The 21938-nt window shown below is 37.2% G+C and overlaps 1 protein-coding gene across 3 annotated transcripts in view; it reads left to right on the top strand.

The window, feature by feature from the left end:
• The first annotated feature begins 6772 nt into the window (after window positions 1–6772).
• Window positions 6773–21938, top strand: part of LOC117307181 (cAMP-dependent protein kinase type II regulatory subunit-like) — a 62790-nt gene continuing 47624 nt past the window's right edge. Inside the window, exon 1 of one of the 3 annotated variants that reach the window (XM_033791855.1) lies at window positions 6773–7070. In XM_033791855.1, the coding sequence (XP_033647746.1) occupies window positions 7025–7070 (46 nt within the window). In that variant the 5' untranslated portion in view covers window positions 6773–7024. Of the gene's footprint in view, window positions 7071–19827; window positions 20327–21938 lie in introns of those variants that run through there. The other 2 variants (XM_033791852.1, XM_033791851.1) reach the window with 2 other exon arrangements.

Below are 21938 nucleotides of genomic sequence, written 5' to 3' on the forward strand. Positions count from 1 at the left end.
AAAAAAGAAATAGGTACTCAAGATCATTAGAGTAATGATGTTTTGTATAAGGGTTCTTAAAGAAATGGTTAATAAGAAAAAAAATTAGTGTTAAAATGGAAACCTTTCTTCCGAGAGGAGTTTGTCTTTGCAATATTACTGTTTACAACTCACTCACTCGGTCGCCCACAGACGTTTTATATATAAATACAAAGAAGGACCTGTAATCAAGCTTTGTGAAAACATCATTGAACATTCTGCATCTCCTTAGCCTATTCAAATTGATCCCGAAACAAGAGTGAGGGGGGAAGTTGTTTGACCTTAATTGAGGTTTTATCCAAACACTTTACTGGCCCAATGTACATCACAAAGTATACAAATGGCATAAGAAAGATTGGCTTTTGTATGTATATCTATGCTATGACATAATTACCCATTAAATATACAATACCGACCCAATATTTGCAAAAGCAATGTATTCTTTTGCATCTTTGCTTCGGAGCCACTTTAAAGGCAGTGGACACTATTGGTAATTACTCAAAATAATGATTAGCATAAAACCTTTCTTGGTGACAAGTAATGGGGAGAGGTTGGTGGTATAAAACATTGTGAGAAACAGCTCCCTCTGAAGTGCCATAGTTTTGGAGAAAGAAGTAATTTTCCACGAGTTTGATTTCGAGAACTTGAGGTCTCGAAATCAACCATCTAAACGCACACAACTTCGTGTGACAAGGGTGTTTTCTTTTTTCATTATTATCTCGCAACTTTGATGACCGATTGAGCTCACATTTTCACAGGTTTGTTATTTTATGCATATGTTGAGATATACCAACTGTGAAGGCTAGTCTTTGACAATTACCAATAGTGTCCACTGCCTTTAAATTGTCAGTACTCTTTCAATGTTCAATTCTCCTTTTCACAGGTGAAATTCAGAGTACATACTGTACAATACAGACCCAATGTATGTCCCATAAGCAAGATAATTGTTTGCATATTTGCTGTTACATTATGTATGAGAAATGAACTACTGCAACATGTCTGCACTCTTTGAATGCTCAATTCTCCTTTGAGATGTTTTGGACACAGGTGAAATACTTATTCAAAATGTAGGAGTTAATAAGCCTGTCTAAAAATACATGGGATTTCACCAGTACTACCATGATCCCCCTCTTAAATAATATCAGTTACTTATTCAGTCTGTAATCATTACCTGCAGCATCTGAAAGATGTCCCAAGATGTTTATCAGTATTGACATGATGAACTCACACAGCAGTTATTTATTCAAGAGAACATCGCTGTACTGCCGCTTCTGCTCCCCCTTAACTTCCATTAATAAAAACCCAGGTTCAATTTAATTTTATTAGATTTGAATGGGAAATATTATAGCTTAAGAATTCCTGGAGCCTTCAAAGCCTATTATATTTAAATCATTCTGAGACTGTACTAGGAAGGCCATGGTCATCACCAATCTTATGGAAATAAGATGTATCGCTATGTGTCCTAAGCCTCAAGGTTTTTAAGACAACAAAAATATGGTTTTGGGGAGAGTACTCTTCCAATTCTCTAGGTTTTGTCATGTTTCTGGAAGACTGTATGTATTGAAGATTACTGTTTAAACTTGGATGGTACACTCATTCCAATCCACTAGGTTTTGTCATTTCTGGCAGACTGCATTTACAGGTTTAGTTTGTTTCTGGAAAAGTACATTCATTTCAGTCCTCTAGGTTTTGTCATGTTTAAGGAAGACTTGGTAGACTATTGGTTCAGTAATGTTTCTGGGAGAGTACATTCATTTAAATCTTCTAGGTTTAGAAGATTAGTAATGTTTCTGCATGGAAGACTGATGAGTCTTCCATCCTGAAACGTTACTATTCTTCTAAACCTAACTGTATTCTTAGGTTTAGTAATGTTTGTGAACGTGCACATTCATAGGTTTAGTTCTGGTTAGGTCACGGTCATTCCAATCATGTGTTTCTGGAAGGGTACATTAATTTCAATTCTATGTTTCTCGAAGAGTACATTCATTCCATCCTATGTTTCTGGAAGACTGGTTAGACTGCATTCAGGTTTAATAATGTTTCTGGAAGAGTATTCCTTTCTAATAGGTTTGGTAATGTTTCTGGAAGAGTACATTCCTTCCAATCTTCTATAGGTTCGGTCATGTTTCTAGAAGAGTGCATTCCAAGTTTCTAGGTAGTAATGTTTCTTGAAGAATACATCCATTCAAATAGGTTTAATAATGTTTCTGGAAGAGTACATCCTTTCTAATAGGTTTGGTAATGTTTCTGGAAGAGTACATTCCTTCCAATCTTCTATGGGTTTGGTCATGTTTCTGGAAGAGTACATTCCTTCCAATCTTCTATAGGTTTGGTCATGTTTCTGGAAGAGTACATTCCTTCCAATCTTCTATAGGTTTGGTCATGTTTCTGGAAGAGTGCATTCCAAGTTTCTAGGTAGTAATGTTTCTTGAAGAATACATCCATTCAAATAGGTTTAGTAATGTTTCTTGAAGAATACATCCATTCAAATAGGTTTAATAATGTTTCTGGAAGAGTACATCCTTTCTAATAGGTTTGGTAATGTTTCTGGAAGAGTACATTCCTTCCAATCTTCTATAGCTTTGGTAATGTTTCTGGAAGAGTGCATTCCAAGTTTCTAGGTAGTAATGTTTCTTGAAGAATACACCCATTCAAATAGGTTTAATAATGTTTCTGGAAGAGTACATCCTTTCTAATAGGTTTGGTAATGTTTCTGGAAGAGTACATTCCTTCCAATCTTCTATAGGTTTGGTCATGTTTCTGGAAGAGTGCATACCAAGTTTCTAGGTAGTAATGTTTCTGGAAGAATACATCCATTCAAATAGGTTTAGTAATGTTTCTGGAAGAGTACATCCTTTGGTCATGTTTCTGGAAGAGTACATCCTTTCTAATAGGTTTGGTAATGTTTCTGGAAGAGTACATCCTTTCTAATAGGTTTGGTCATGTTTCTGGAAGAGTACATTCCTTCCAATCTTCTATAGGTTTGGTCATGTTTCTGGAAGAGTGCATTCCAAGTTTCTAGGTAGTAATGTTTCTTGAAGAATACATCCATTCAAATAGGTTTAGTAATGTTTCTGGAAGAGTACATCCCCATGTTATAGGTAATAATGTTTCTGGAAGAAAGCATTATCTTAGTAACTGTCATATCCATTTATAGCTGTAGCTGCCATTTTGGAATCGGCCTTGGCATCGCATCTTTGGCATTTTAGTGTGTGACTGATCACATACTCAACGACCAAGTTTAAGAAACAATTCATTATAATATGCCCTCTGGCTATTTGAAAGGACCATATTAAAGGAAAACAACTGAGCCGTAAATGGTGACAATTTACGGCACGACTGAACCCGATCGACCTGATGTGTGGCTTTTCCTATGTGGTTTTTAATTATAGTTATTAAATTAAAAATTATAAGACTTTGACATGCTAGAGTGACCATTGTATACCTTTTAATTGCTAATGCTTGATATCAGGTCATGGCACTTGTTCCCTTGAGCAATAATTGATTCGTAAGAAGTCTGGAAAGCAGTGCATCCGGCAGTGCATTCTGCTCTACCAGCCAGGCTCCTGGGTGGATGATACCCATGCCTAAATCCTTACAGACTGTGAAGGAGGGGGTAACCCTGTTTCAGCCCTAGGAGTAATTGTTGATTTTTTTTATTTATTAAACAAATTCTCCATTCCCGGTCATGGCACTTTCCTTGAGTAATGAGCAAGACATTTAACCATGATTGCTTACAGACTGAGAAGGGGGTAACCCTATTTCAGTCCCCGGGGTATAGTGTGCCCCTATAGTGACAGTTGATTTGGGTCCACCGACCAAATCAGTCAAGTGTAGCCTTCAGCTTGAAGTGGCCATGGGGGAGGGGGATAATATAAGATGGGATAAGGAAGTTTGGCTGGATGCCATTTTAATTATTGAAGCCAATCATCATGGTATTAGAGTTTGTTGATTAACTCAATCCCCAACTAATAATTTATTTAAACAATTTTTCAAATTGGATTCATTGGTTTTAAACGTTTCGACAAAAACAAAATATCGAGAAAGAGCGAAAATTTGAGAATTCAGAAGCTTTCGATAGTAAAAATGTTTGAGATAATGTGGTGATGTAAAATGACGTCAGTTGTTATGGCCCAAATTTTGAACCTGGGAAGCGTTACTGTCGGTTACGCTTCTCATATTCTGTTTCGTATTAGGGAATGTTCTACACGCGTGCGCACAGTAATCGCTCCGGATTTTCGGCATTACGTCAAAAACCACCACATTTTGAAATTAAATGTTCATAATATGTCAGTTTCAATAATATCTGTACATTTACATGATTAAAGCAACCGAATGGTTCAACAAACCAAAGGTATACACTTTGCCTTTAAAGAATATCATGATCCATAATGATGCAGGGAACAATTTTAATTCTCCTTACTACCCGGATTGAAGGCTATAATCTCACATTATTTGAAGCAGGACAGACCGTCATGAAATTGCGATTATCTCCTGATAGATGGAATAATATGCATGACCACGGTTCGACGCGGAGGCGACTTTTTGGTGCCCTCAGTTGTACGAGTTGTCGCGCATCTGACAACCACATTATTATCAGCCAATTTGGTGTGACTGGCTTAGGCGTTCATCAGTCATTATTCTAATAATTGTCTCATTATTAAAGGTACTGGACACTGAAGGCAATTACTCAATATATAATTGTTGGCATAAATACTTACTTGGTAACGAGCAATGGAGAGCTTTTGATTGTGAGAAACGGCTCCCTCTGAAGTAACGTAGGTGTTGAGGAAGAGTTAATTTCTCACTCAAGTATTAAAAAGACTTCAGGGGGGCCTGAAGTCTTTTTTAGGCACCTGGAAACACACAAGTGTGCAACAAGGATGTTTTTTCTTCCATTATTCTCTTGCAACTTCAATGACTAATCTACTCCAAATTTTCAGTGATTTGTTATTTTATGCATAATGCTGGGATACATTAAGTGAGAATATATACTGGCCTTGGTGACAATAATACCAGTGGAAGAAAGCTGTGCCTTTAAGCAAAAGACAACCGATGGGTTTCAATTAGCGTATAGAAGGACCCAACGATTCTCCCACCTTCCCTGAACAGCTGTCCATGTAAAAGCAAGGGAAAAGGGTGTCATGCGACCTAAAAAATAAAGTGTCTGAAATTGGATCACGGCTGATTCTGAATGAGGAGGTCGCATCAGGGTTAGGCAGGTGTTAAACGGGATTGTAACTCGTATAGCTTTAATGTAATCAATTTGCTTGGCTGTGCGTTAACGTAATACAATTACGGTGTTACGGAACTGGCGCACGTGCCACCAATGGATGACGTAGATACCATTGTGGGGTTGAGTTCAACCGTGGACTCAATATATTTTACAATCTCTCTCCCTTTGTGTATCCTCTTTACCCAAACTTGTATAGTAAGGAAGGTTTAGACCATTGGTGCAATGCAAAAAGGCGAGGTTTTTGCAGAAATGGGTGTTATTTTAACATCCTATGGTGTAAATTTTGATTCTTTTGTTGGTATCTATCTGTAACAATACCCTTGGTGTCATAAACCCGCGTTTAGCACCCCGTGGTTTTCAGTGTGCAAAAGTTGGTGTACAAGAACCGGCCCAGTGCACTTATCGGAAAGAGAAGGGGTTCGCCCCGGTGTTTCTTGTCCGAGTGGCATAAAATTGCGCCACAGCACCTTATAAAAACATTACATGGTGCTATCAGGGTTAGGTTTCATAATTCAAAAACATAGTCCGGAGTCTTGCAGAAAATACTGTGTATTACAGCACAGGAGCGTTACTGAGTGACGGACACTAGTGCACTATGTTACTCAATTGGTTGAGAAAATGAAGAAGAAAAGACATTAACATTATCTTCTTGTATTATTGTGTAACTGTTCTGTCGAGCATGTATACAGACTGAAATTAAAGACACTGCATTGGCACTATTGGTAATTGTCAAAGACCAGTCTTCTCACTTGGTGTATCTCAACATATGCATGAAATAACAAACCTGTGAAAATTTGAACTCATTTGGTCGTCGAAGTTGCAAGATAATAATGAAAGAAACAACTCCCTTGTCACACAAAGTTGTATGCTGTCAAATTATTTTGAGTAATTACCAATAGTGTCCACTGCCTTTAAAAGTACTCAGTTTGCTGTACCTGTTTTACCCCCTTTGTGCAGCACCAAACAGAGCCCACGTTGTTCATGTCCCGTTTATTTTCAAATGTAAGATTGCACGAGAATGTTTTTTGATTAGTAGAGAATATTTGGTTAGTAGAGAATACATTAACATTACATTGTTTAGCCTGTTGTGCCAGCCTTTTTTTCAAGTGGAAACCTGCAGGCTGAAATGAAAGTATACTCAGTCAGTTTGGTAAACTGCGTTGTGCCTATAATTTTGACCCCTTTTTATGTGCAGCACCAACATAGCCCACGTGGTTCCACTTATTTTCAAATGTAAAATGACATGAAAATTAGTTGAGAATAGAAGAAAAGACATTAACGTTCTCTCTTTATTGTGTTTGTGTTCTGTCAGCCTTTTTTAAGTTGAGCATAATACTGAAATGAAAGTACTCGGGTTGGTAAACTACGCTATGCCTATCTTGTAACGCACACACAGTGTATGACGTGGTGACGTTACCCTCTCTCTACTCTATACATCGACCTGGCACACACACACAGCCTTCGGGGTTCGATTTTTAATGAACAGCGCGCGAAACAGAGGATGCTAGCATCATCACCATCGCTTATCATTTTCTCCTCGGCTCTTCCACTAGCTTGACTCATGTTGATGTGTATAGATCTCAACAAACTGTCAACCAATGTAGTCCAGAAGAGATGGCAGTGTGGACCTTATAACTGACTTCTTGCATCTCCCAAGCGAGAGGAAACTAGAAACGTTAATCGCAGAATGGCGTGAAACGTTCTTGACAAGACTGAGAAAACGCTTTTAACGGGTGAATAATATTTTTGTTTTGACTGTGTGTTTTTAATATGACGGCCACCGGTGGAGTAATGGCATGCAGCAACATCCCAATAGGTAAGAAATGTATAGTCTCGTATATATTTGGTTTGTGGTAACACCATGTGTGTATTTACTTGTCAGTTAGATTATGTTCTTTTGAGAACTTTTATTTTAATTTTATTTTGAGAGCTTTTTATTTTACCACCGCGGAGTTGATTTCCGGAGTTCGGGAGACTTCTCTGGTGTTACCGCAAACCAACTAATACCTCACCATGCAATGCCTCGAATCACATAAATACAGTCTCTTTTAAAACTTGTTTATTATTTACAAAATTCACGACGGTGGAAGGTTATATATGTGTAATTCAATTAAGAGATGCCTTTGTGTTATGGACACACAAAAACCTTGCAAACATTTTTATAAATAGCCAAGGCCACCAACGTTTCGTTTTGTAGGCTCGGGACCGACATTGCTTTATATAAACTGCTTTAATTTGATTAAATACAAGGTGTTTGTATTTTGTGCATTACTTAAAAATGTGGATATTCTTTCTTTCTGTCGGAACCCACATCCTATAAGAAAGTGTTTTGTAAAATGGATGTTTCCAAAGAGAGAGGGGTCTTATAAAAATCGTGTTGTTGTTATTCGTGTACCGATATCGTATTGATTTGTTTATATTCGTAACTACATTTATTATGTAGCTAGACAGGTTCTCAAAAGAACATAATCTACCTAGAAATACACATGGTGTATACCGCAAACCAATACATTTGGTACCTCACCATACAATGCCTTAAATCCCATTATACGTTTTAATAGTCACCTATTTTGATACTGAAAATGAGAAAGCAAATGAACATTATTTGCAAAGCCAATTTGCGTCTGCTGAACGTTTTGGTGCTTTAAGATTACAAGGCTATCGTGGATGCTCGCCTATAAATACACAATGGGCCTCAATTTAACGTGGATTTTTAAATGACCATAAAACTATATTTTCTATAACTAATTCCACGTTTTTACTAAAATTTTCTGACACTATAAAAGTATTCTTTGCTTTTAGGAACAATAGCAATTTAAAATTGTTGTCGTTGCATAATATCTGGCAGGTCTATAATATTCACTGCAATTATGAATTTTATATACAAAATGTTAATTTCATCACAAAGTTGTCTATTCAATGCATCCAAAGTCAATTAACTTAATGGGTAGATTCGTACCATGAAAAAACATTGACTGCATCCAATATCCACCATTAGTTTGTCCCTTTTATTGCATGTGATGAAGTAGTTGTAGCTACGAAAGCTCGTTCGGTTTTTCTAATAAAACATTATTAGTCAGTATTTTAGTGCCTCTTTTTTCCATATTATATACTAACACGGCTATATCTTAAGTTCACTTATGTATATTGTTATTAGCTGGGATCCATGGGAGATCAGTGAGTTTTTTCTTACTGAATGGATTTCCCAGGATAAACAATAAATAAATAAATAAATAAATATCCTTATTTTAATATGTCCAACATCCACCATACAGACTTGTTGTATTTTAAAACAACACAACACCACACTTCGCATCCGAAGAAAATGTGGGTATGTATTCAAAATGAAGCTAAAAACTCGAATAAATATTCTTGACACGTTTAAAATGTTGAAAAGACCATACCTATTGACTAGGATTTGATCAATAAGCTAGTATTGATTGAAATTTCAAGGCGACAACTGTATAGTACATATACGTATAGGCTAAATGCCTAGATAGTTCTGTACATTTTAACATATTCAGAACAATTTCAAGGGTTGGTCTTGCATCGCTGTACTAAATAGCCTTTTTGAGTTCTGGTGGACACTAGGCCTATATCGCTATTATCTTGATGGAATGGCGACTTAAAAAAACTGGACACTAATGGTAATTGTCAAAGACCAGTCTTCTCACTTGGTGTATCTCAACATATGCATAAAATAACAAATCTGTGAAAATTTGAACTCAATTGGTCGTCGGAGTTGCGAGATAACTATGGAATAAATAAAAACACCCTTGTCACACGAAGTTGTGTGCTTTCAGATGCTTGATTTCGAGACCTAAAATTCTAAACTTGAGGTCTCAAAATCAAATTCGTGGAAAATAAATTCTTTCTCGAAAACTACATTACTTCAGAGGGAGCCGTTTCTCACAATGTTTTATACTATCAACCTCTCCCCATTACTCGTTACCAAGAAAGGTTTTATGCTAATAAATATTTTGAGTAATTACCAATAGTGTCCACTGCCTTTAATTCTTATGTTATGTTATGTTATGATATGTTATGTAATGTTATGTTATGTTGTGTTAAGCTATGTTATGTTATAGGTGTGCACTGCTTGGACGTAGACGACAGCCTTACCAAAACATAATAGTGTCATGGTCTCAAAATGACTTAAAGACAACACTTTGGCTCCATGTGTTTGTATATAACGCTTAACAAAGCCATGTCCTTTTAAAACTGTAGCTAGATCATTTTTTCCGATGTCAAATCATACCAAGCAAAAACATTTTTCAAGTTGCATTATTGTGTAAACTAAGTGAACTTCACAAGACCTTTAATGACTATGAAGATGACTTTAAAACACATTCCAATGAAGAACAAAACAGCCATCAGTACATTTTAGAAATATGAAAAGTAGCTTTGAAATAGGGTGCATAATATTTAGCAGAAATTCACTCAAACATAATGCCTAATTATTCATGTGTACAAAATCCTTTTTTGTTCTGTGATAGCCTCCTTGTTAATCGTATCCCCTCATCATAATTTGTGCATATTAAATATGCGAATGATTTATGAAAGTAATTAATCATTTTCCCCAGCGTGAATTGCAGATTATTTCGATGCATAGAAATCTTGTTGATATGACATAAATTATACAAGCACTCTTTCTGCATAATGTTTGTGCACGGCCATTTGGGTATTGTGTGTGGTGATGCCTTTCTTTCATCACAACAAGATTTATGACTGGCTCGAGCTCTCACAACACGAAATGGAGAGGGGGTCTTGCAACCTGAAGTGCCCCAGTAAATATTGACTCATCTCTGGGCCGTCTTTACGTCGTTCCACGGTGGTTTAGTATTGTCATCTTGCAAGTACGGGTTGACCTGAGTGACAGTCGATTGTACCGGTTCGATTTCCACTTTAATCATCACTTAAGAAGTCTTCGATTTTCAGTTACTTCTAAGAGAATACTTTGACGTCACTGTATTAAGTTGTGGTGATGTTGCACAGGGAGTCACACCTGCCTGACTGCTGTTGCATTGCTTTGTCGTCGTCGTCGTCGTTATTGTTGTTCTTCTTCTTGATCCTTGTTAATAATAATATTAATACCAAACGGCGCTCGTACTCGTGGCGCTGAGTATATACAAACTTTCAGGAGGATAGGTTATTGCAGTGATGAACTCTGAGACCCAATTATTTAGCACCTTATAACGGTTTACAAGATGCTACGGCGCATACAGCAGCCACAGCCAGGAACACCGGGGCGAACCCCTTCTCTTTTCGATAAGTGCACTGGGTTCTTTTACATGCGTTACACAACAAACACATGGGACCAACGGCCTTACGTCCCATCCGAAGGACGAAGCAATGGTTAAGTGTCTTGCTTAAGGACACAGTGTCACGGCTGGGGATTCGAACCCACACTCATTTAGAAATTGTTATTGTTGTCCCCCTTGTTGTTTTAAAATACTCTTATTACTGCAGCAAAAACACATGAGCAAAAAAAAAAAAAAAATATTTCCCTTCGTCATTTTATTTTGAATTCCGTCTCGTTTGCCACAGCTTTTAAGTGTTCAGACGTCATAGCAAAAATGTAATGCCATCTCCCTTGAATTTTTACGAAAACGCAATTACAGGGGTAGGCCCTATAATACGTTTCATATCTTTTGCATATTAAATAAGATCGTGTGCATATTTAATGAGCCTGAGAAGTTCAATGTCTGGATAATGTGCAAATGCCTTGACATTTTTATTTGATTTCTTGGAACGAAATTCCATGAATAAACCTTGATCCGTATGAAGCTTTTAGCAAAGTGCAGTTTAAATTAGTGAATATTTTATTCAATATAATAATTTTATATTCAATGATTTGCTGAAAACACAACCTGTAGGCATATGCCGTGCAGCTGTGTTTCCCCCAGATTGTTTACCCCAAAAAAAATAAACAACGGAATATAATATTGTTTTCTTCCCTCAGGATTTCCTTTCATGCAAACCATTTCTCAAGATAATTCTCAGCTCATTAATTATTCCTGTTCGTAAATCCCCAATGAAATATCATATTTCATGGGAAATGTTGCGTTGTGTTGTTATGCGCAGTTCACATGCCTCATTAAACCACATCAAAATTAAAGTGGAAACAATAACAAAGAATGCTACATTCACTAAAACAAACTTACACTTATCAAAATACCATATCCACATCAAGGCAACGCTTCTGTGAAATATCTCTGGGGAAAATATGAAATTTGAATAACATCTTTGCTACGCTACGATTATGTAATATATTGCGAATTGCCTCATTATTTACACTCAGGGGAATGACCTATGTACACTAAATGCACTTCAAAACCGATGTATATATTCTCAAAATACCTCTATTTCCGACATAGATACGCGAATGGGAAATGGACTTTGTATGGCGTGGGGGGAAAAGAGCGATGAAGTAATACAGCCAATTTACCATTTGCCAATTATTTTGTCTCTCTGTTTTGTTTGTTGATATTGTTTGCTTTTAACGCTATGTGGTTGAGAGAAATACACATTGAGAGTTAGTTGTTCTCAGCAATTAAATTTGATAGTCTGGTTGCTCAGATAGTAGTTGCTTCGAAGATAAACTGTTGTATATAAAAAATAAATAAAAAGGAATGCTACTTTAAAGGGAATCTGTATACGTTTGGTAATCACTCTTAGATTTAATGGCAATATCAACTTCTGGTTTAAACCCCAATAGCAGCTTCGCATTGAATAAAGCATTATGAACTTACTTTGTAACGAGCAGTGGAGAACTGTTGTAAGAAATAAATTTAAAAAAAACTATAAAAAACGGCTCCCTCTGAAGTAACATAGTTTTTGAAAAAGAAGTAATTTCTCACTGAATTTGAATTGAATTTGAGACCTTCCTCAGCTGAGGTCTCAAATTCAATCATCTAAAAGCACACAACTTGTGTGACAGTGGTTTTCTTTTCTTCTATTATTCTCTCGCAACTGCGATGACCGATTGAGTTCAAATGTTCACAGGTTTTTTTTTTTTTTATGCATAAAAAAAATTATGTTGAGATACACCAAGTGAGAAGACTGGTCTTTGACAATTACCAAATGTGTTCTTTGACAATTACCAAATGTGTCCGGTACCTTTAACCATTGGAGTGAGTAATGCACTAATTGGTGGTTTTCAGGATGTGAATCACGTGATGCAGTCACGTGGTCTTTTATGTCATTGTCACACGAGGCAACTTTTACAGGCTGGGCCTAACATAAAGCATGTAAACACACACAAAACTTGCTAAGCACAGGAAAATCATGCTTAGCAAAAACTATATAGACAACATTCCATTAATTTTACATTGTTGTGAATGGTATTGAATGAACTTATTAAAGACAGTGTACACTAGTGGTAATTGTCAAATACTAGTCTTCACAGTTGGTGCATCTCAATATGCATAAAATATAACAAACCTGTGAAAATTTGAGCTCAATCGGTTGTCGAAGTTGCGAGATATTAATGAAAGAAAAAACACCCTTGTCACACGAAGTTGTGTGCTTTCTGATGCTTGATTTCGAGACCTAAAATTCTAAACTTGAGATCTCAAAATCAAAATCGTGGAAAATTAATTCTTTCGAAAACTATAATACTCCACTTCAGAGGGAGCTGTTTCTCACAATGTTTGATATCTATCAACCTCTCCCCATTACTCGTAATCAAGAAAGGTTTTATGATGATTAGTTATAACCAATAATGTCCACTGCCTTTAAGCAGTAGTTAACAGCTTTATTAAATTAGGCCCTGCTAACTTGGCAGCAACAAACTGCAGTGCATGATACAGTATTATTTTGGAAGCACTTTAATAAGTGTTTTTTCAAACAATGTCTTATACGATCCCTAGAAATAATATGTGAACATTCAAACATATTGCCTTTTCTTCTTGGAGATTGCCTGGAACTGGTTGCCTGTAAATTGCCTCATGTGACATGATTCTACGGTCCTTTAACGAAACCACGGCTTCAGCTTTGGATTAGGCTCAGGCTAGCTTGGCCCCGCGGTTGTTTTGACAATTATGCGCGTGCTTTGCGTATTATACGCGCTCGGGGCTTCGGACGAGAGGACGGAGCCTGAAGCCAAATCCAAAGCCGAGGCCATAGTTTCGCAAAGGGCATATGATTCAAGAATCGTTAGTAGGCCTACACTATGGATAACATGACCCTGTGATAATTTTGAGTAGTATTTTTCGCCGAGCATCCTTTGAAGTTTTGGTCAAGGTAATGATCAATTTGTTTCACGCCCCTGTAAAGAATGGACCTTCAACGCTGTCACTTTCTGATTCGTGTAATTAAACGGGTTGTTTGGATGGTCAGTTTCATGGTCAGCTCGCAGTGTGTGAAGTTGGCCTTAAGTTCGATCTAAATTGAGGACACCATGCAGCATACATTTGATTTACATATGGCCTAAATTTAAAGGGAAGGTATGCGTTTGGTAATCACCTAGAAATAATGCCAATACAAATTTACTTAACTATAGTTGAATGTTCACTTTAAAGACAGTGGACACTACTGGTAATTGTCAAAGAATTGTCATCTAACTTTGTGGTCTCGAAATCAAATTCGTGGAAAATTACTTCTTTCTCGAAAACTACGTTACTTCAAAGGGAGCTGTTTCTCACAATGTTGTATACTATCAACATCTCTCCATTGATTGCTACCAAGTAAGTTTTTATGCTAAAAATTATTTTGAGTAGTTACCAATGATGTCCACTGCCTTTAAAGGGAAGGTACGTTTGGTAATCACTCCTGAAACTATAGTGCAATACAAATTTACTGGGTAAGAAATACAGCAGCCTTCGGCATAAAGCATTTTAAGAATCATTGCACTGCGAGGTAATGTTGTTATGGTATTAGAAATAAGTTCAATTACCAAAAAAATCTTAATCTCTGAGGCACGTTACTGTCGGACACGGTTGTCTTATTGTGTAGTCTATAGAAACGGATTATCTTTCCAGCGCGGACATAATCGCTCCGGATTTTCGTCGGTATCTCTTCACATGTTAGTTTTATACAGTCCGCCACTAAAGTGTAGACAAACACTTTGGCTCTACAAAATAGCGGACATCTTCGAACCATTCCTTGCCCCCCCCCCCCCCAAAAAAAAAAAAAAGCAAAAATAAATAAATTAGAAAATGTAACATAATGAAAGTCCCATATAAATACTGTCTCATACCCTTTTATTCCGAAGGAACATGCATGTTACAGAGATTCTGTAGTTAAGAAGGTTGTGTTAGCTCTCGATCATATACCAAAATGCCCAAGGCCTGATCAAACCGAGGCACATGGTACTGTCACATGATCGGGCTAATAGAAGCAAGTCGATTTCTAACTCTAGGCCTAAAGGTATCGGTTGACCCGACCTCCATCATGGTGAAAATGTCACCATCTTGGTTTCCCCGCTGTTCATTTCACCACAGCGAGGCTGGGTGTCAAATCGGGTCCCCTTATTTGAATGCATGCACTGACGAGAGTCAGTTCATTCCACTACAGCGAGGCTGGGTGTCAAAATAGTCGGGTCCCCTTATTTGAATGGATGCACTGACGAGAGTCGGTTCAGGAATGTTTGGGTATGACCATTGGGAACATGACTGCCGTTAAAACTCCTAAAATAACTGAGTCCCAAGTTTCGTTTTCATTTGTAAGCATTGTATGCGCAACAAAATAAACCAACACAAATCCCCTGACCAAGCCAAAACAAATTTCCCGAAGAGTTAAGCTCTAATCATTTTTTATGAAAACATCTCCGATCAATTGAGACTTTGTGCCTTGCCCCCATTCGAGAGTCTGTTCTCCACGGGCAGGAAGAAGCGTCAACCCCGGTATCGACTCGGGAGAGTTCTGCTCCAGCTCCGGGACCCGTCGACCTGATAATCCTTTCGATTTTTCTTGAAGATTCTTTTTTTTTCTTGTTTTAAACACCGTTCATTTCCTGCGGTAGACTGCATCTCAAGTAAACACTAATTGAAATTGATCGAGGCACTATGCTAGAACTCCAAAATATAATTGCCCTGTAGGCTAAGATTATAAGATAAGAATGTTGACCGGCGCAGGAGCTCAAACGTCCGCCGTGTTTTGAGGCTCTGTAACCGTTCAATGAACTCTCGCTCTCGAGGTCGACTTATCTTCCTTCATGATCCAAGACAAATTGACCTATTCGAAAACTCTTCACATGGAGAAATTTCTATGGCAAGAATAATTAGGACCCTTGATAGTCAGTTTGAGTGATTAGTTTAACCTTTGCTTCATCCTCAAGTGAAGTTGTCAATGTGGTTACACATAAATTCTCCAAATTCCTTACATTTTGGAAAGTCCTACTTGGTTTGATGGTTTGAGGTTCGAGAATCTTCAATTATCTTACATGAAATCGTATTCCCTATAGGAATACATTCCTCAAGAGGCATAATTATCATAAGCTTTCATTACTTTGACTTTCCAAGACCTTTTTAAAAGAAGAATTGTACCCCGTCTTCTGTTATGCTTATTTAGTGGTCGAAGGCACACTGGACACCTTAATTTGGTAATCATTGTCAAAGACCAGTCTCACTTGGTGTATCCCAACATATGCAAGAGAATAATGAATGAATAAACATTCTTGTTGCACAACTTCGTGTGTTCTTTCAGATGCATAATAAAAGGCTTCAGTTGAAGCCCTTTTTTTATTTGAGTGGGAAACCTCTTTCTTAAAAGCTATACTTTACTTCAAAGGGAGCCGTTTCTCACAATATTTTTTTTGTACTATCAACAGCTCTGCATTGCCTTTTACCAAATTAGTTTTTTTTTTGCTTACAATTATTATTTGGAGTAATTACCAATAGTGTTCAGTGCCTTTAACCCAATTCTAAAACATAAGAGGCTCCAAAATGCCTATATCAGTAGATGATGTTCCATTTTCTCCCAGGGTAAGATATCCTTGGGGAAGAGGTTGATAGTTGGAATAACGAGTACATTATCGTGTAATCTGAGGAGTGCTCATATCTTTAGTGTGGCGTCTCAACTGTGGTCTTTTGTCGACCCCGACGCCAGCAATCATCTCCACCCATCAATATTTCGCAATAGACTAAAAACAAAGTAATTAATTCAAAATTTACGTTACGTTTCAACAACTATTACTCTGACGTCACTCTATTGATGAAGGTGTAGATTATTTTTACGAATATTATGGTGTTCGCATGTTTATGTTTAAGTCAGAGAAAACACTCTTAAGTATAGATTCGTGACTACATTGTATACTTCCCTTCATTCTATCGTCATTCTATCTACGAATCTACACTTTCTCGTTCTAACAGAATTTTCATTATAGGCCTACTGGTTTTGTGTTATGCCAAAGTGGTATTAATATTATGCACAAACGGGTGTATATCACACACAAATAGGCTTTACCCACATTTCCACTAGTTCATCCTTTCTTACAACGAAGACTTGACTGACAAAAATTACTGAAAGGTCGACCTGTTTTGTGCGATGTTATCAAATAAGCCAAGACACCGAGAGCATTGACCATTATCTGAAAAACGAGTCTATCTCCCAGACACTTACTCCCTATCTAATCTAATAACCACGAACCTTTTAGTCCGATATTTACCGGTTCTTATCTTATTGCCAACAGCTGAATCTAGCAAGATATTGTTTTTTTTCTTCTACAGAGGCAAACATTAATTTTGCGTTCGATTTTAGAAATCGTAAATCATAGGTTGGTAAGTAACCCCTGAGTAGCGCATCCTTAACCAGTGGAGTGATGATGTTCCCTCCAAAAGGCTTCATAATTCACCACTACACCACTAATATCAACTTCCTATCGTTAACATCGTGAGTTCCCGCGCTATTTTCCCGCAAATGTCTGAGTGTTATCGTCTGATAGACTGAGTTAATATCCCTAAGGATCCTTATGCGACAGATTCCAGGTCGTCAAACCTTGTGTTGCTAGCCTGCCTTACTTTGGTTCCTATGTGATCTCGTCTTGTGACACTTGATTTCAATGGCGTTCTTTAATCAAAGTTGTGGTGATTGAAACAGTAATCCTGTAAATCACTGGGACAGTTTTAAAGCTGCAATATACATTTTTAAAGGAGCAGGGCACACTCTTACATTAACACTAAACCAACGTAGGCCTATATTGTGATTTAAAAACTGCTGTAGGATAGTAAACGCCACTTCGCAAACTCTGCAGCCTACTTGTTCTTGTCTCCTTTTCAGTTGTATTGTGAATAAATTTTGCAAACATTTTGCCTTAAATGAGTGTAACTTAAGTTTAAACGTAGTTGTGATATACATCAGAAATGCACATAAAATAAATGGCTCTTTAAATCGCCAAAGTGATCAACAATAATTACGTTTATCATAATTAATTAACCTCTCCAAAACCAGTGTAAGAAGCACCTTCGAAATGGCTCTTAAAACCGCCAAAAGGTGATCGACAATGATTTCAATGTGTCCTTTTTATGCAATATGGCGATTATCAGTGGTTGTTGTTGATGAAGATAGACCGTGACATTAGCGTGATGATAACAGATGACTATTTCATTATCAGACTTAATCTAGTCAATGAGAAAAACGCGCCAAAAATCTGGCAGATTAGTGCAGTGGCACGGACTGGTTGTCCGAGGATCGATGATAACTCCTTTGACGTATGAAATTGACGTCGGAGTCTCGATCATTTCCGTCGAAGGAGTGTGTAATGATATGTGACTGGATTATTGCTCTCAAAACGAGTCAAGAAATAAATTGACTGATACAGTGTTAGGGATAAATTTTGCTTGGAAAGAGTGATGAGTCGAAAATGAAAAGTAAAAAGTAGAAAATAAAATAAACATCGCTTCCAACGATTACACATGATAGAAACACTACCATGGAGCAAGAAAATATAGTTTTCTTCTTCTAGCTATGTCTGTACTGTGAAGCAACAATCTTCATTATTTTATTTTATGACTATAATTTTTTTGAGTGGGGTGTGAGAACTGCATAAAATTAATAGGCCCTTTTATTATCATTAATTTTAAATTTCCAAATTATTAAGCATTTGCCAAAGAGATAAACAAAGCACAATATAAGGAAACTTACGTTTGAAAGACCCCGAATCTAGTGACGTAACCAGACATAATATCATGATTTGTTTTCTTTGGGGGGGGGGGTGGATGGGGTGAGGGTGGGGGGGGGGGGGGGGGGGTGGGGGGGTCATGGCCTCTGTTGGTGGTGAGGGGGGGGGGGGCTATTTAATAGCTACAAACAAGTTCACCACAAGAGGGCGCGGCACCTACTTTTATGGTAAGGACCCATTTATTTTCAGCAAAAGAATGTTCATATTAATTTAGAAGACGAACATGAATATTTTTGGCAAGTATTAAACCATGTAGATATTATATTAATTACATTATTGGAAATTACTTTGCTATGTTAATCATTCATTGTAATAATATGAGTATAATGGCCCTAGTTTTGCAATTGACAATGAGCTTGTAAAAAGTAGTTTAGTTTTGCTAACTAATGTAAAAGTAAACACAACGGTGAACAATCGGTTTGAAATGGTTAATTGATGAATGAAGAAAATTAATGGTCTCATATTATTGTCTCAAGTTGTTTTGTGCCATGGGTTAAAACAAAATAATGTGTAACGTTAAATGGTGGGGGAACACAAGATAGGGGTTCAAAAACTGAAAAGCACTCACCATAAATTTACTTGTTTTAAATAAAAAGTTTTTGTATTAGGTTGTTTCGCGCTGAATAATAACAGTAAGTTGTCTCTTTCTTGTCCTTGTCCCTCTGCCCTGTGAGTGCTGCATCAGAGCTAAGCGGGAGAGCTGTGCCGTGTAAGTTGAACACCGCCCTCTTTTGTTTGGAAACGAACATCTCAAATGCACGCAGTTACAACGAGTGTAAAATTAATTTATTACAAACACTCAGAACCTAATTCGCAAACTTGATTCAACAACACAATCAACGATTCATTGGTGTACAAAACAATGACTACACAAAATAGAGTGTATTTCTTACTTACAACATTACGGGCATCATGACCATCATACCCCATTTGATTATATTTATATTGACTTGAGATGCTACTAGCAACACCACACATGCGCAGAGAGCAGTAGGTTACTTTGCATTTTTCAACGGTTTCTAGTTCTTACAACTATTATCATCAACCAAAAAATGACTTTTCTTTTTTGTTTTTCTCACCAAATCAATAACTGTATTCGTCTTGAATAACTAATTCATCCTGATTGTTATTCTTAGTACATGTTGCTAGGCAACGTATCCCCCAACCACCAGCTGTCGTCTGCGCGCCCAAAATCGAATAACGTAGGCCTAAATGCAAATAATAATTCTTATAAAAATTGATGATCATAACCTTTATGTAATTGCCTATTTTTAGATGAAGCTTATGAGGTAGTTTGTTATATAAATTTTTGTCATGGGCAACCCCTCCGTCCATCCAATACAAAAAGTTAAAAGGTTACGTGACGTCAGAATGGCTCGTGCCAAAAATTTACATATCATGGATGGGTGGACGCACAACGTGAGATTCTGACAACCGCCTCAACACTGTACATCACTAGTGTCTCGCATGTATGAACATGTTCATGATACTTGGACATTGGATGTACGCGCGTGGAGGGTCAAACGAGGAAGGAATACGTTGTGTGTTTTATCTGCCGGTTGGCCTCAAACATGTTGAATGTTTTCCACATTTCATGAAAATGTCCAATAGTCACCTATCAAAAGTTTAACAGTTTATTAGCCTAAGGATAGAGCACTTGGTGGAGTAAAATTTCAGGGAACTGTCAGTGCATTTCCTGCAAATTTTCCTCTGTTTTCGACATCCGACCGGCGTCTACAAAGCGTTCGTCATGAGCATCGAGATACCGTCTGGGTTGACGGACTTGCTGCAGGATTTCACCGTAGCGGTCCTGCGTGAACGACCCGAGGATTTGGTGGAATTTGCGGCGTCGCATTTCGGCAAATTGAACGAAAGTGGCAACAAGGGAAAGAGGGGAGTGAAATTCTCGGAGCCTGCGGATGCAGACTCAGATATCGATGATGAGCCACCAGGTTGGTTTTTTTTGTGATTTTAAAAATATTTTAAAGTGACCTACAAAAAGTACAACCATTTTGTTCAGTTTTTAATTTTATGCAGGCAAGATCAAGTACCACGGCTACTTATATTTTACAATAATGAAAGTATGGTTCTGACGTCTTTTTAAATTTTATGAAAAGAAATTTAGGATAACTTTCCGTATGGCGCCACCACTTTTTCACTCATTTTACAAAAAGGGATATATCAATCAGGTAAATAAGTTCCTATAATATTATTTTATATCGAATGAAAAAGTGGTGGCGCCATACGGAAACTTTTCCGAAATTTAATTATGCAAAAGGGAAAACTTTCCGTATCGTGTCACCACTTTTATGAAATAAAATAGCATCTTAAAATTAGTGAAAAAGTGGTGGCAACATACGAAAAGTTTACCAAAATAATTGCTGCTTTTTTTAGTATTTGTTGTTCTTTTGTTCTTAATCTAGTAACATGAACAATTAAACATTTGGGAATATATTATAAATAACCTTAACAAATAAAAGACTCACAAAATCGCCTCAAACAACTGAACTAGTTTTAAAACGATCTAAAAATTCTAAACTAGACCCAAACTACAAAATTCTCAGTCAGTTTAATCTGACACTTCAATTTGAGTATAACTTTAAAACACAATACAGTCAAATTCCACAAACTCCTAGTGGAATTGTGTTAATGTAGTAAATCTACCTGTCTTCAAGTTGCCTGTCTTCACTTCTATAATTATTATTATATTTTTATAGTTATACACGGTACCCGTTATTCCCGTTTTATATCTCTTAAGGCTAGCCTCAAGCCTTCATACTTCATGTGAATTGCAGTTTCCCTGCGTCATTTAGGGGGTCGAAATTAACTACGTTTTCCAGGTAGCCCAACCACAGGGCTAGTAACCCTGAATTTTTACTAGCCCTGAATAAATTTCAGTAGCCCCGGCTGGATTTTGGTTTCCTTCTGTATTGCATTGTTTTAATTTGCTTGCGTGAAAGCAACAAATGCTTCAGATAATCCTTTTCTTAAAAATAATGTTTTTAATCCACGGCCCAAAGCTACCTACAACCCTATTTGAAAAACTAATTAAAAGTGTAAAATTTGTTATACATTTTTCTCTGTGCACCGCGCCAAAAACCAAAAGGATGCTGCATGCCGCACGCGCCGTGTGGGGTTTAGAAAGCTGGCGATCGGATCGCCTTCAAGTACTATTTTTTCAAAGTGAAAAAAAAAAAACATTTTGACAATCTTATATAATATCCAAAAATGTCTGGCCGAAATATAGTTGCGATAACGTAACCCTCCTGCCGACGGCGTAGCCGGAGGGTTACGAAGCAGACGCAATGTGAGCAGGGCGAAATGGTTAAAAACGTACAATTTCGACAGCTAGTCAGCAGATTTGCTCCATTTTTACCAATTTTGAAAATCATGACACAAATTCTAGAAACACGAACTTGATCCTCAATGTCTAATGAATCCTACAATATCACTCAAAACACCATTGAGGAAATAATTTGAAGAAAAGGCACAAAAACTTACCAGATTCCCGAGCGAAAGACCCAGGTTGAAAATTCGAACCTGATTTTATTTTAGTAAGGGACC

This window comes from Asterias rubens, chromosome 2 (assembly GCF_902459465.1).
Source record: "Asterias rubens chromosome 2, eAstRub1.3, whole genome shotgun sequence".
NCBI classification, from domain to species: Eukaryota; Metazoa; Echinodermata; class Asteroidea; order Forcipulatida; family Asteriidae; genus Asterias; species Asterias rubens.